Source organism: Clupea harengus, chromosome 2 (assembly GCF_900700415.2).
Source record: "Clupea harengus chromosome 2, Ch_v2.0.2, whole genome shotgun sequence".
Lineage (NCBI taxonomy): Eukaryota > Metazoa > Chordata > Actinopteri > Clupeiformes > Clupeidae > Clupea > Clupea harengus.
Window position 1 is genome coordinate 23,752,219 of NC_045153.1, and position 16,621 is coordinate 23,768,839.

At 45.6% G+C, this 16,621-nt stretch overlaps 1 protein-coding gene across 1 annotated transcript in view; it reads right to left on the reverse strand.

Moving 5' to 3' along the window:
* Positions 1-699: 699 nt before the first annotated feature.
* The window catches only part of thsd7ba (thrombospondin, type I, domain containing 7Ba), a 119,335-nt gene continuing 103,413 nt past the window's right edge, over positions 700-16,621 (reverse strand). Inside the window, exons 17-29 of the mRNA XM_042709366.1 lie at positions 12,749-12,882; positions 12,345-12,498; positions 11,080-11,221; positions 10,276-10,415; positions 9,820-9,937; positions 8,434-8,579; positions 5,343-5,514; positions 4,055-4,228; positions 3,455-3,550; positions 2,739-2,821; positions 2,023-2,215; positions 1,306-1,393; positions 700-883 (exon numbers count right to left, since the gene is read on the reverse strand). Of these exons, the coding sequence (XP_042565300.1) occupies positions 802-883; positions 1,306-1,393; positions 2,023-2,215; positions 2,739-2,821; positions 3,455-3,550; positions 4,055-4,228; positions 5,343-5,514; positions 8,434-8,579; positions 9,820-9,937; positions 10,276-10,415; positions 11,080-11,221; positions 12,345-12,498; positions 12,749-12,882 (1,722 nt within the window). The 3' untranslated portion in view covers positions 700-801. The remainder of the gene's footprint in view (positions 884-1,305; positions 1,394-2,022; positions 2,216-2,738; positions 2,822-3,454; positions 3,551-4,054; positions 4,229-5,342; positions 5,515-8,433; positions 8,580-9,819; positions 9,938-10,275; positions 10,416-11,079; positions 11,222-12,344; positions 12,499-12,748; positions 12,883-16,621) is intronic.

Consider the following 16,621-nt stretch of genomic DNA (forward strand, 5'->3'; position numbering starts at 1 on the left):
TTGGGAGAGCAGATTTAACACTTGCAGTTCGTGGGTTCAGAATTTGATTGCTGAGAAAGCCTGTTTGATGGACCAAGGGAACAGTGATTTAGTTCACACTCAGTCCGTGCTGATTCCATTTTGGTTTCCTATCTGATAAGCACATGTACACCCAATGACATTATCAATGAAGTCACCATTTTACAGCAACATTCTTGCAGCACAATGAAAACACTAGAAAAATGTTTTATTTGAAAAACAAAATACGAAAAAGAAAAACGAACAGATAAGCACTAATATAGTGCATAGAGCATTTTGCATTTTTTTTTCTGACAGACCAAAAGTCATTTGCAGCTTGCCATGACACACAACAGACTGACGACACATCAGTGACCTCTCAAAATGCCCCCGTTGTTTTTTTTTTTTTTTTTTTCAACCACTATTATTTTCTGTCAAGGTTAGAGAAACAAACAAAACAAATCACCTCAGGAAAATGTCAGCATATTCCATTGGCGCATGGAATGCCACTTTTTGCAGGGCTTTAGTTACCCTTTTTGAATGTCATGACAACACATGTAGTCCTTGATCCGAAACGTCTATGTGTCCTTGGACACTGACGTCTAACCCCAGTTCACAGAAGTTTGGCAGACGTTGACATTCCCTTTGATGTGAGAGGGGGGAATTTTTCCCCGGAATCCTGCTCTACATCCCCCCCCCCCCCCCCCTCCCCCAGTTCTGACTGACTCAGCAGGGCTCCATGAAGTGGTGATGTTTCAAACTGTATGTTCTGGTGGGGTGGCTGAGCTCAGTATGGCACGTTGGTCACATGTCCACATCTCCATCGTAGGCAAGTGTGAGAGGCTTCTGTGGCGGGGAGGAGCTTTTAGTCTGTTTGGGGGGGTTGCTGTGAAAGACAGAAAGAATACAAACAGGCAAGGAAACACACAAACAAACTTGTAAACATGCATTGCAGAAATCATTTTACAAGTAATATTTGTCTAATTGTTTTGCATGAGGGGGAGACATTGTAGTGGACTGTCAGATATTAGGAATAATGGAGCTTAGCACAGCACCATTAACCTACACTGAAACTCCCCAATACAGCTGCACTCATGATGTCTCACCATTTGAGGGCAGCAGTGAAACATTATTCAAAAACACTAGCACGTGATCAAGAAATGCATTTCTTTTGTTTCTTAGGCTTCATACACTCTCCCAGAAACAGGTTTCACCCACTAAAACAGGTGTAAGTTTCAAAATGCTGTGATGCAGAATTCAGTAACAGTAATCCTTGCAGCCAGAACATTCCTGAAATGCTATACGTACCAAAAGAGAAATGAGACTGATATAATCAGCAGAATGAGGAGAAATCCACCAGCAGTCACTCCGTACACCCAGAGTTTTATTCTTCCATCTGTGCAGGCAAAGAACAGCAGACTGATTTACCATGCCCTACGCAGCCCTCTGCAGCCCTGAAGAACGCATCCCAAAATACTACTCTCTTTCATTAGCAGTTTCATGTTGGTACAGTGGATGAGAGGAAAGGAGAAATCTTGAATTCAAAAGACACTGCTGGCATAATAAGGTTATATCATGTAACTCTTTTTTTTTTTTTGAAAAAAAAAACAGACATATAAAAATAGTTGTGTGAATAAATGTAGATGAGAGAACATTTGATGCTATTTCTGCAATGCACTACCAATATATAACACCATTTCAACATCAGAATCCCTTGGGATTCAAAAAAGCATGCATCAGAGATGTGCTTCTCAGAGCAAATGAATTAAACATTAGCAGTAAAATGAATTATATATAGAAAAACTTATAGAATATAAACTCTCATTACAGACTCTCATAGGTCCCCATAGTATGCACCTTTATTTCAGCTTGAAGTGAAACATGAATACTGTTTACCCTATCTTGCCATCTGTGGGACTTAGAAAAAAAAGACCAGTGCATCTGTTTTTAATTCAAAGGGACAGTGATGATCTGAGGGGGCCCTGGCTGATACAGTAGAATCACGACCATCTGCATTTCAAATACCTGGTCCCACCGGCCGCAGGGACCACTCGCCAAAGAAATCTTGGATCTGCGAGGGCCCTGGCTTCAGTCGGCCCGAGTTGGTCTTGACGTCGGCCTTCTTGTTGGCGGCCCCCGGGGTCTTGGTGCAGTAGTCCAGGAAGCCGTGCGTCGTCATCACCTCCGTGTAACCCTTCTCGCAGCCGCACACGCCGCTCTGCCCAAAATACATTACTCTCTCAGAGGCCTGGCGGACTGGGACCTATTTCTCACGGAGCCCTGCATCACCCCCCGGCTCTGTATCTTTACTGCTGGTTTGTCATGTACAGTATCTTCACGTGGCACGGGTCTATACTACTGATATCATCTGTATTTTACTATCACTCCCTACAGTATGCAACATGATTGATGCAAAGCCTGTGCAGTTGCACGGGTCACACTACGGGGGGCAGTAGTAGGCAATCATGGGTACTGGTATGGATTTGTTTGGGGAGTGACTCTTGTTTGTTGGCAATAAGCTGCATTAAATCCACATTACCTGCACCGCCCTACTAATGCTAAAAACAACAGTAGGCATCTGACCATTGACATCTGACCATTTACACTGCACTCTGCTTTGGTCTATTTACTTTGTTAACTACAAGACATCTTTCTAACAAAAAGGAGTGGCTATGGGAAAACAGCTCTGAATAAGAGCAGGCTCATGCATTTTCAGCATGCAGCACGCTCTGTGTGCTTACCTGTGTGCAGTGGGAAAAGGGTTTGGTGCAGAGGGGTTGGCAGTGTCGCACAGTCGTGGGCCGATTCTGCGGGAAGCACCCCCCTGGAGCACAGAGGTAATCATTAGCATTTCCTCCCATTGATAAGCAAATAAATGTAGCGGCGCAGCTGATTAATGGCTCCGCTAGCCTATCGCGGGCTTGGATCAATCTGAGAACATTGTAATTCCAGGAATGGAAAATTACATGTCAAAACATCAGAGAAAAATGCCTTAGGCTCACGCTTAGCTGAGCGGTAAAAGATTACCCTGCTTGAGCTTATATTTACCGGAGACAATTTCTTTCGGAGATAAGATCACCTTTACTTGTTATTTACAGATCAAGCCATCCAAAAGCCTTCATTCGCTCCGTGCAAATGCCTTTTTGTGTGAGGCTGCACTGGGCTGCTTCATTTTGCTCAAAAAAAGTGTTTTTATTACATTTGTATGGATTGCGAGCCTGCTGTGAAGTTTGGGGTTTTATTGCACCGTGATCAATGGCAGCATTAGGGGACTGTAAACCGAATCTGACGCTTTTATATTCACCCAAGATTTGTTTTGGTTCCCGATGAAATCATTGTTTAAGGCGCCCTATTTTAACGGAGCCTCGCGCTAAAAAAAAACCAGAAAGCATATGAAGGGTGCTGTGTGCTCCGGCATTTGTGACATTGTCACAGTACGACGGGCGGTGCGCTGTACCTGTGACGTTGACGCCGTCGGAGCGCTGGCACCACACCGACCGCTCATTGTCTCGCCATCCGCTGGTCCGCCACTCGTAGCTGTGGCATTTTCCCCCTGCAACAGCGGAGGCACAGAGAAGGCTCATTAGGCCTGGGATGGGCAGGCAGGTATGGCTGCTGGCTTGCCTGAATAGCATCGGCAGAGACGCACACAGGTGGCCGCGCTCAACAATGCAGGTGAGAAAATTTCTCACTGCTACTGTCAACTCATCAAGCGCCATTCTCTTAACAAAATAAGGTAAAGCATTGTGATTTTCGTCTCAGAAATACAGCAATTAGAGAAGTAAAAAGGAAGTCGTGATGTTTTTGTGAGCATGACATAAAGATTGAAATGAGAAAGCCTTTAGAAATGGGTAGAGTGGTTGCTACAGTCAAAGTGAAGCGTACCTGGCGTACCTATAGTATGCTGTTCAGAAAATCATAGGGTGGTTGTCACTTACAAATAAAAAAGTCTCCTTTTTACATGCACTGAAAATGGAAAGCTTTAAATAGCTACCGAACCACCTGTTTCGTGCACAGTTGGCTTAATTAACGTTTGACCTGGAAAGTCTTTGCGCACCTTTGCAGGACCGCGTCTCAAACACCTGGTGTGGGCAGCTCTCCTGGTTCTCCACGACCTGCACGACAACAGCCCTGGAGCGCGCCTGCCGGCCCACGGTCTCGAAGCTCCGGCCCTCCAGGCAGGTCAGCTGGCATGAGCTCCACGAGGACCACTCCGTCAGGTGGCAGTCACCTATGGCGCAATAACAATATTACCCCCCGCTATACACATGTTTCAATTTCTCACCAAAAAAACACACCATTGAGATGGATTCAAGCGAAGCATGTGGCACACTCTTCCAGTTTTATTCATTGACTGACATGGCACAAATGACAAGAAATCGAATATATTATGTGATTCTTCAGACATATTAGCTACTCCTTAGCTGAAGGTCGCACATCAATAAACCTCATAATCCACACGAGGGCTCTTCTCTCGCGATGACAATTTCTGCGACTGCGGCGACTCCTCATCCATGACATCCCTTTGATTCCCTACCCTGGCTCGCTATTAGTGACAATCTGTGCAGTGAAGCAGCTCATTATCTTTCATCTTCATGGGGCCGCTCTATTTCCACCCCTCACAGGAGCGCCGTGAAACACATCATATAGCAGAGCGTATGCTCCATCCACCCCCTCCCAGCATCACCACCACCACCTAAAACGCCTGAATCCACAGCAGCTGCTTCTAAGCCCTGACACGGCCCTGCAATTGAAATGCACGAGGAGCTGAGATGGACAGATAGAGCCAAGGTAATCAAAAGAAAGAGAAAGAGAGAGAGAGGCAGAGAAAAAAAAGAGAGAGAGGAATAGAGAAAGAGAGGCAGAGAGAGAGAGAGAGGCAGAGAAAGAGAGAGAGACAGACAGAGGGCCTGTAGTGTTGAAACTACCCCGTGCTTCTGCTTTGTTAGTCTGGGGAGGCAGAAATATCTAATGGCGTGGAAATAATTGCACGTTACAATAAAAATACAATAACGCAATGCTTCAGACTCCAGCAACAACATGCCACAGAGGTCCATGGTGACTTTCTTTTCTCCGTACAGTTTCCCTCCTGTAGGCCTTGGGTTTTCCTCAAGTCTGAGGATGATGGCTGTTGTTTTCCACAGACTTGGAAGGACTCATTTCAACAAAATAAGTTCTGATGATTTCCCCTTATTTTTGCACACCATATTAACCAGCCCTGATTTGTCCTTGTCAATTCAACCTCTTGGCTCAAGTGTTAATTAGTAAACCCAGATGCTTGGCGCAAAAACAGGACTGGGAAAAAAAACTCCTATTTCTACAGTTACCACGGCGGCGGGCTTTACCTGGGCAGGGCACGAAACAAGGCAACTGCAGCTCCTGCTCGCTCTCCTTGCTCAGCCGGTCGCCGCACCACTCGTCATCCACCGGCTTAGGTGAGGAGGCGTCAAGCCAGTCTCCCCAGTGCACCATGCAGGAGAGGTTCCGTTCTCTGACCCCCTCGCCACACTCGGCACCCTGCGGAGTAATTCTCGTTAACGCCCACGAACCTGGGAGATTGGTCTGAGAACCGCACCTCCACTCACTGTCTGTGCCTGAGTGGCAAAGGTCAGGATCTGAAAGTTGCAAGAAGTGGCAGCGCCAATCAGGCTTTGCCGTTATGATCGCTGACAAACTGAACTGTACTGTTTTTCACTCACTGGGACATTGATAAGAGGTTTAGCCAGGTGTGTGAAAGTGAAAGTCGATTCATTGGTTACTTTGATGTCTCCCATGGGAGAAAATGGTCTTGGATTAAGGGAACTGCTTTACCCAGACATACATTAAAAGACATCACAACAAAACGAATGAAATACACTTAAATAGGCACACATTGCAGTAACAGTAGCACAACTCTCACATGACATATTTACAGGCACATGAGAGGTTGGTAGAGTCATGTTAGAGCCTCCCTGCAGTTCTCTCTGTCCTGCAGGAGGTGCCCATTTAGGAGCAGAACCGACAGAGGGATGAATGCGTGTTAATAGCGCCTGTGCTTCCACACAGGTGTCCTGCACCTCCTTCCAGAGTTCATTAGCTCATACTCAGAGTTCAGCACATAGGAGGAGTCGGCTAAAATCCTGTTGGCCTGCCAAATAGTAGACTGCTAAAAAATGTCTTGAGGGGTGAGGCCATTCCCATCTTCCCTGCCATTTCAAACAAATTAAATGTTTGATCTTAAGATCGTAAGATGGACTCTATAGTAGCTGTACGAACATAATACATAATACAGAATACAAATGACATAATACAGAGTCTCCGATGGAGGTGCTGATGTGAAAATGGCCACATGTGTCTGAGAATGTCACTACAAATTGACGAGGCTGGGAACTGACACAATTATTTTGTATACAGAGTAAACAAGAAGGGTGAACTAACACACCCTTGAGGGAGACCCTATACTACTTACTGCAATATCAGAAAGTACTTAATTACATTTAACTTGTTGTGGCCTACTTCATAAAAATATTTAAACCACTTCATCAAAAAAGGATTAACTTTCAACTTCAACTGGACTAATTTTTGAGCAGGGTGTGTGGATGAATAAAATATGTTAATTATAATAAAATAAATAAAAAGCAGTCTGGAAAAAGCAACTTTTTAAGTGCTTTAAGACAAGGTGCAGTATTGTGGAGATGGTGTAATTTGTGCTACGATTTCTTCTATAGGCAAATGGTAGTGATCTAAGGATGGCTCCACCTCCCTGGGTTCTCTGTTATGATCCTCTCCAGGGATTTCATAACATTGAAACTTAAAGCCACTGGCCTGTAGTCAGTATCATCCTGGGGACAAGATTTGCTTCTGCTGATACACAACACATGGAAGACTATTGCAATACAACAACAACAACAACAACAAAAAACAACATTAAGGGATTTCAAAAGATTACCATACAACTTAAGCGCTCCATATTGATTACAGAGGCTCATCGACTGTTGTAAGGTGATGTTTTAAAACAATATTGTAAACCTCCAATAAAATGACCATTGCCCGAAACATTAAAGTAATACATTTAGCAAATATGGTTTCTCTGCTTGTTTTCTTTATGACATACAGCTGGGCATTTGAACCATGGTGAATCATTTTGCCTGGGCTCTTTCAGAGCTCTCAGTGTCACCATCCAGCTGCTACGCACAAATCACTCTCAAACACCATACGATCAAACCCGCCGTAATGATTATTTCATACCTGTCAACAAAGACGACGTATGAAAGGGCCTAGTATGGGAGAGTTATCGATTTTTATCACCATGGTTGTAAAATCCTGTGGTTAGGCATAGACTATCTTTAAGTGCACCTTGTGCACACATAGTCAAAGATGACACTTGTGTTTAGAGAGGGGGGGGAAAAAGGAGTGAGAATTGTGTTTCTGGCTGAGATTGTTAGAGGGGTGTTTGATCAGGTAGACTGCGCTCGAGGCCCTGGGGATGTATGGGAGACCCAGAGACATTCAATTAAAAGCCGATTCAGATGAGAGGCAAAACAAAGGCTGGCAAAGAGATGGAAATCTAAGGGCAGCCTTTGCTCTATTTTAATGATAAGACTCGAGATCCAAAAGCTCGCCCCCTCATCAACAGTTAGCGCACGTCTCAATGACACAAAGTCCCCGCTCTCAGACACACACACACACAGGGTGTGAGTGCCTTTGCAGAATTCAATTAAAGTACCTCCACTTTCTCCCCTCTGTCAGGTATTAATGTGGTGATACTTGTCTCGACACCGTTTGAACTCGTTGTCGTGCATCCTTGAAACGGCTTCTGGGCACTTTACAGAGAGTTGGAGTGTGTTCTCATAGTAATGCACTCTTTCTTCTTGTATAAAGTGTATGTGTGGATACAAGTAAGTGCCAGGGCTTGAATTTTAGTGCAGGATTATGGGTATTGCACATAATTTAATTGATTCCCTCAAATCTAGCAGTTATAATGCTGGAAAGTCCAGCACACATCTACAGCAGCATCTGATAACGGTAAGCCAACGTTTGCACCGGTGCAGAACGCGGAATGACGTGGCTGAAAGCGCTGTATCAGACAGACCGACCTCTGCCCTGAACAACACACTTGGTGCACTTTCCCTCCTTCATGTAAGCCCCTTCTGCTGTTGCAGCATCTTTCACTAGTATACACAGGTTTCAATGACATGGACTACTGGTTAAATAGTAAATCAACATCATCTGAAGTGGAACCCGCTGAGAAAAAAAAGCCAGGATCTTCAGAAGGTTAGCTATAACGTTACTAATGTAAAGCTGCCATCCAAAGACAAGTTTCAGGCTAACTGGCTCAAAATATATCGACGGCTCGAACTTAACAACAGCGTACTGAGCCGTTTGATTTATAAAATGTACGATGCTGAATATTCAGGCTCTGTGTCTATGTGTGCATGTGTATGCATGTGTGTGTACCTCCACACGGCAGAGAGACCACTCTCCGAGGTGCCAGGTGTAGCAGGGCCTGATGGGACAGGGCTTGGTCTGGGAGAGTTGGAAGGGACACGGCCGACCCTCCTCATGGGCGGGTTGGAGCACATTCCGCGCTCGCACCATCTGACCTGCACAGGACAGGAAAGAGGGACAACACACACACACACACACACACACACACACACACACACACACACACACACACACACACAGATTTTTGAAGAGGATTGCTGATTTTATTCAAAGAAGGGTCTCTGAAAAAGGGATCAGCTAAGCGAGAAAAAGTGTCCTATAGCACATTGCATTCCTCCATTAAGCACTTGTGAGGCTTTACAGTCAAAGCCCCTACACAACATGTCAAATCAATGTTTTGTTCCCCCTTCAAGAGGTAGCCAGCACAGCTGGCTAGTTTCGAATAGGCGATTCATTAAAAGATAGCCTCGGCAGAGTGAGCGGGCCTTTTAAATGCCCCTGATTTGACAGCAAAATTTCTCCCCGTGAACCTGAGGGGAAAGAAGAGAGACATTCGGCAGCAGACGAGCCGTGGAGTGCCATAGTTCCAGCGCTCTCTGACAGACACATTACGCCGAGAGCTCTGCACCACCAGTCTAATGGAGCCCAAATTAAGCCACCACTGAAACACGCTGGAAAAAAAGGAAAACTAAGATGTCAGCCTGAGCGCGGCACACGTATGGACCGATCAGTCCGATCCGACGCCCTATCTGTCTTTCACTTTCCTCTGTGGCTGCAGATGTTTAAATTGTTAGTGCATACGTGGGGAGTTGAATCGAATTTTATCGAGAATATTTAATCTTAATGAAGATTAAGGTGGCTAATTGGCAGAATAACAACGAGGATATTTTAGGTGACATGTCATAGACATCTGGGGAATGGTATAGGCGGTTCGGGAAAATAATTAGGTGTTTCATTTTGCATGAGCTACATAACACTGCTCAGAACAAACTGATGGCAAACAACCCACACATACTGAATTAAAAATGATAATCCTGACACCGATAATGGACAAGATAAATATTTCACTTTACTTGATAAATCATTCAACAAGTCCAGGAAAGCGAGGTTTAGTTAACCTGCTATCATTAACCTGTAATCCCCAAATACAACTGGAAACACCTCATTAATAATTAAGCAGAATCCTTGTATTGCATGCTAATGACAAAGAAAGTTAATGTAATGTATCCACTTACAAGGAAAAACACATTAGCCTCTCATAAGTAACTGTTGTTCATCACTCATGCAGAGAAACAGCACCCGCTCAAACTGGCACACTCAATTAGCTGACAAATTTACCTCACACCCCAGCCATGTAAACTGAACATGGATATGTCTAAGGGGAAGATTGGTTACCTTGGTTTCCACACGTGTGCGAGCACTCCGTCCAGGCTGACCACTCAGACAGAATGCAGTTGATGGGGCATTCAACAACACAGCTTACAATCAGCTCCAACAGATTCTCCAGGCCTTGCTGAAATACAAAAGGACAAACAGGGGTTAAAAATGGTCAGGTTTTCGATTTCTACCGCAGATGCCTATCCTCGAAACCACAGCGCTAAGCCACCGACTCCAAACGCGTTATTCGGTGCAGTGTGGTTCCCCTCCGTGGTCGAAAAAACATGACAGGAATGAGAGGATACATCGAGTCCAGGAGTGTCACTTCATTCACTGGGTGGAAAATGGATAGTTACGCTTCACATATCGAAGGGCATAATTAAATCCCACGGGCTTTCAAGCCATGGAGGAGCTGCGGAGATGCAGCCGGCGGGGGCGAGGGGCGTCTGATGCACCACGGTTCTGGGGGGGTTAAACGGGACTGAAGCGGGCACTTGCCTCCTCGCACATGCTCAGCTCCACCATCTTCCCGTCGCTGCGGGAGCAGTCCAGGAACCGGGCTCTGGTGCCTTTGCCGCAGACAGCATTCTCACTTAGCTGACATGTGCTCCAGTCTGATGAGCACACACACACACACACACACACACACACACACACACACACACGAACACACACACACACACACACACACACACACACAAAAAGACAAAGACAAACAAGCACAAAAATATTAAATATCAATGTAAAATGCATATATGTGCATATTTAATAACAATGCCTGTAAATGATCATTAATTTGCCTCTGCATATGCATGGTTTTAATAATTGGCTATGGCAGGTGTCATTTAGTGCTTCTAACTAGGCATCATCATACTGCACATTTGACAGTGTAATTAGGCGAACACTCTACAGCACATGTTAAGCGTGACTAACTGAATAAGAAATGATCTGGAATGATTCAGGCCATGAGAGTTACACTATCTCTGTTCTATTAAACGTAATGGGCTCCAAATGATAATCGATGAAGGAGATTAGCCTGCTTGAGTGCTAGTGCATTGGCTAGCGGTGCATTTACTAAAGCCGCTTTTCGCACACAACCAACCTCCCCTCGCACTGATTTCAGTTTACTCCAGGCAGCCGCTGATAAGATGGAAATGACTATTTATAAAACCCCTTTCATCTCTGATCTCTGCCTGTTTCCAGTGCTATGCTGAAGGGATGCGAAGAGGCCCTTAACAGTAGAGGGAGGTCGCGGGTGGGGGAGACAGAGAGACGCACTTGAGACGTTGTATTGGTAGGTGAAACACGTGGCGTTGAGGACACATGGCTCGGTCTGCACATCCTCCGGGCATGTCTGGTCGGACACGGGGGGACGAAGCATGTGCCTCGTCCTCTTCCTCACTGTGTCCTGGTTACAGGGCTGGAAGAGAGCCCAAAAAGTAAGTAAGTAAATAATGCAGAATAATTCACTGAAATTTTCATTTGGGGAAACAAAAGGTCTTAGAAGAGAATACACACATAACTTTCCACTGATTGTCTGGGGCACTTGACCTATTTTCAGTCTTATTACATGCGAAAATTACTACAATTCAATTGTCATCTCTAGCCGCTCAGCACTCTATTTTTTTTAAAAGTGTGAATGATGGAGGGTGTTTAAAGCGTCGGAGAACGCTGCCCCAGACGGGGTTTGTTTAGGACAGTGCTGTTTACCTCTCTAGTCTCTAGTCAACTGCAGTGTGTGGGAAGGTCTGTTTACTTCTCTAAGCTTCTGGGACACCGCAGCAGGCGATAAGCCAATCTGCATCTCCATCACTGTCACCTCGTAATGAGTATCATTTAGATGGCTAACTGGCCACGGCGATGGAGCTACTGATCAGCTGCACTCGTCGTTAGCGAGAGCACCAATCATCTGAAACCACGCAACCACACAGCCCAGCCCAGGTGCTAATGACTTTTATCTATAACCAGGGCTAATTACCAAAGCTCAGTATCTGGATTGATTTTTGTATGTGCTCATGCGAACCGAACACAATTACAAAAGGGAGCGGTGCTTGGAACACGCTGTAACTGAGATGCTGTACAGCAATGCCACAATGCTCTAATAACATTCGGGATGGGAAACAAAAACAAATTACGCTTCAGCGGTTTGCAATATTCAGCTGGTTTCTGATGGCTGGGCACCACCAACTGAGCCAACTAACCTGTTTGCGAACTGTGGAGTGTTTGATATTCAACAAGCTGGCTTTGGAGAACAGAATTGTAGAATTCAGAAATTTGCGACATTAATTAGCATACCGAATGCATTATTATATTAACAGTGCCGTTTGCCGCATCGACGCGTTATCTCTTTAAGGGGCCGAGGAAAGCCTGCCTTTTCCAATTCAGCTGTGGCACTGCGGTGATTGTGAAAAATGGATCTCAGACCACAGCTCCCTCAAGCCCAGCCAGCTCTCTGTCTCTTTCCACCGTGAACATACACGCCACCCGCAGGGCGCCTGTTCCACCAGAGAGACAACACATCGTCAGGGAGAGAGTGGTCCTACCGTGGGGCACTCGCTCCATGGACCCCAGTGTGACATCACGCATTCGCTGGAGCAGGGCAGGAAGCAGGTCTGGCCTCGGAACGGCATCTCCTCCGGATCACACAGGGTGTCGTTCACACTGGCTGCATGGCCTTCGCTCCCACGACTCACACATCTACAAGGGAGAGAAATAGGGAGAGAGAGAGAAGAAGAGAAAAGGAGGGAGGGGAGGGAGAGAGAGAGGGAGGGAGGAAAAGAGGAGAGAGAGAGAGAAGAAGAGAAAAGGAGGGAGGAAAAGAGGAGGAAGGGAGGAGGAAGGAGAAAGGGAGGGAGGAAGGAAATGAGAGGAAGAGAGATTAAAGGCTAGAAGTCAATGATGCCATGCCCTGGTGTGCCACCCTCTCCCCTCCTCCCTCTCTGCTTACCTGATTTTGCGGCTCTGTACCCCCTCACCGCAGGCCGGGAGCTCGTCCACGGCGTTGATGGTGCAGACAGACCAGGCCTCGGTGACCCACACATGCTCACTGCACTCGTTGTGACACGGTACAGCCTCATACACCTACGGATACACACACACAGAAGGGGCGCACAGCGGGAGCATGAGTGTGAAGCTGAACCAGCAGTGGTACTATAACACTTATACACACACATGCACGCACGCACGCACGCACGCACGCACGCACGCACGCACGCACGCACACACACACACACACACACACACACACACACACACACACACACACACGTGGGGAAAAACTACAGTATACCCTGGAGGTGCACATGTTTACTACTGTGTCCCAGAGAAGGGGGTGCGTAGGCTGGTTTGTGTACACTGGCAGAGAGAGACAGAAATCTCCTGTTGATTTTCAAGCTTTAATTAAAGAGGATTTAAAAAAAAAAAAAAACGCTTAAGTAGCATATGCATGAGATCTCTTGAGGGAACGTATTGATTAACCCAGCCCTGTAAAGAGAACTGGGGGAAGCAGCATCCACTTCTCAGGGTGTCGTGTTGTAAGAAGAGGCTCAGGAGAGACTCGTTTTCCTCATTCAACTTCCCATCTTGCATACATACAGGCAGAGGCTTACATGGCTTCTTTTCTGACTTTCACACATTCCATGATGCTCCTATACCTCAACCCATGCCTGCCACAGACAGCCTGTGATCAAGTGAAACCACTTGCACTCACATGTTTGTTAAGGGAGTGCACATCCCCACATCATAGATGCTGATTCATCTCCCCAAAAAGACTCTCTATCTTTTTTTTTTGTGTGGAGCGAAGCATTAACATGCGCATCAGCTGCGCAGAATATGCGACATAAATCAAACTCCTAATACCGCCAGAAACAAATAAATACTAATTACTGTTGTGGAATGCACATATTTATTTGCAAATGTTCGTCTCCTGAGGAATAGACTCTTGAGGATTCGATCGGGTGCGAATCGTCGTTCACCGTTAACATCCTTATGGGGACTGCAGACGCCGCTTATTCCTCCTCATCATATCCCATCTGGCCCTGCAGCTGCACACGGCACATATGACAGAACACGCCTGAGCCCTTTTCACTTGTAGACGAGCCATATCGCCCCGCACAGCCCAGGCAAACGATCCTTTCCATTGACACTGGTGCTTTCCCATGGAAATCACCCGGATAGTTACCTATTTATGGACCATCAAAGGTGATGGAGGATATAAAATGGGGTGCTGATGTATGAAATGGACTAAATGCAGGAGGAAGCTTTAAAAGAAGGCAAAGTGGTTTTACTGTCTTTAGTCTCAAAGAGTAAAACCACCGGAGCCTGACTGGAGCTGGAGTATGGAGAAGAGATATCTCTTTTTTACTCTGACGCCACATCAGCCTCATCAGACTCAGTAGACTACTATTACTCCCCTAAGCACAGGCACAACCCAAAAGAACATTCAGAGAAACAAGAGGCTTTCCTGTAACAGTTTTTTGACAGTAATATAATAGATAACTACATTCACAGAAAGCGCTCTTTTGTTTTTAAACTGGGAACAAAAACACCTATCGACAACAGTTTCATCAAAATGGAAAAAAAATTACGCTTAGCTCTCTCCACATTACAGAGAAAGCCGGGAGTTCTCTTCCCCCTCCCTCATCTCTCTTTCTCTCTCTCTCCTTCTGTCTCTCATTGTAACTTTCAATTTGAGTGTGCTGTGAGGAAATATGAAATAATAACTCTGGGTCAGCTCCTGTGAGCCCCCTCTCCAAAGGTTTGCTGACAATTTGCGCAATTAATGAAGTCCCCGGCTCCTTTTCAAATGTCAGCGTGAGGGGGCAGCGGTTGAGATCAGAGCTGCTGCAGAACGCTCCGCTCATCAATTTTTTGGTGCCGTGGCACGCGCTCTCCGCCCAAAAACCAACGTGTGTTACCGGGCCGTCACCGAGGGGAGGGGGGGGCCCCTGCGCCCTGAGGGGTCATCAGTGTAAGTGTTACTGAAAGCACAGAGCATAAACACAGAATGAGCAGCACTGACCTGAGCCTTTGTAGATGTCCGTGTTAGCAGTGCGTGACAGGCAAAAAAATAAAAAAAAAAAAACAGAGGAAGAGAGAAGAGAAATGATAGAGCCATTAGTTGGGGTGCACGTCGCCTCTCGGCCTCTCTACAGAGGTCTAAAAACTCTGCGTTTTATAAATTACGCATCAGATGATGAAGTGCTAAAGATCGGCTGCTCAGGCTCGACCATTTGTGTCTCATTACAAGAATAATGGGGATGTAAGGAGGATATTGTGATTGGGTGCCGATGGGATTGACTGAGGGGCTGGGGCTAGACCTGGAATTCCAATAGTAATCAGTCCCATTCTCTTGGCAGGATTCTACAGTGGAGCAATAGAATGGTTCCATGAGCTTTGATTTACATGAACCACAAGTACTGTATAGCCCCACATAGATGCATACATTAAGGGTAAAACATGACAGTGGTAATGCATATGATGAGGGCTGCCTGTTTGTGAGGTGTTGACATTAACCCTTATGAAGCGCAATGCAGTGCTTATGAAACTTCATCTTCACTTCCTCAGTTCCTGTGTAGACCTCATGAAGGTGTTACACGACACTATATAAGAATCCCAGCACACTAGCTGTAACTGCTGTACTTCCCTCCGACCATTTGTTGTTGTTGTTGTTCTTCTTCCCTCTCAATTTTAAATGAGAAGGAACATTTGACATTATGTGAGACTGTATAGAATACCAGACATAACTGAGACACACTATGGGCTTATGGCTACAGAAAGTATAGACACACAAGAGACAACAACTGACCACTGTAACGAGGAAACCAAATGACACTACCCATTTTTCAATGACACCATCTGACAAGCTTTGATACAATTAAAAAGGAAGTGAAGCTTTCCCACATGCTTAACTCTGCATGACAAGGATAAAGAAGACACACACTCAAACCATCTCTCTCTCTCTCTCTCTCTCTCTCTCTCTCTCGCTCTCTGTCTGTCTCTGTCTCTGTCTCACACACTCACACTCACACACACACACACACACACACACACACACACACACACACACACACACACACACACACACACACACACACACAGAGAGAGGAACGTCGCACAAACACATCCCAGCTCCATACTTGAGGGCTTTTCATTGGAAGGAGAAAGACACACGGATAGTAAGCCTCACAGGCACGCCTGCACGCCATAAATCTCTTTAAGTGTCGCACACTGACTCAAACTTCAAACAGATTGGCCCATTACTGTCGCTTGGCCTCTGGACGGGATAGAAAACAATTGTGCTGAAGAGCAACTTCCCAGAGATGAATGTCTTTCCCATGATGGACTGTAATACACTTTATGCTGCATTGCCTGAATATCTGTGTCACTAATTAAGCATGTAAAGCCAGACAAGTCTGTGTGGGTGGGGAGGCGAGATATCAGCAAGTAGACATGTGGATCTAATACACCAATGATACTTAGGCCCTATTATAAAGCACAAACTGCACTGACTGACTGTACAATGCCATCGTCTTGAGGTAATGTGTTGCGTTCAATATTATCATTGAAAGAATGACAGAAATACACAGCATAGATTGTGCAAGTGGCCATTGTCATTTATGCTATGGATTATAATTTTTTCAAGTTCCCGTTTAAAAACACCACTGGTAGTTAAATAACTGCTTGCAATCCATCCGTCCAGGACTTTCAGATCAATCAAACATTAATTTTACTGTATGTAAATGTCATCGCCATGCATTCCAATTGAAAACACTTCCGCATAGGACGCTCCTCTGTTTTCACACTTCTAGGTCCTCCCTCC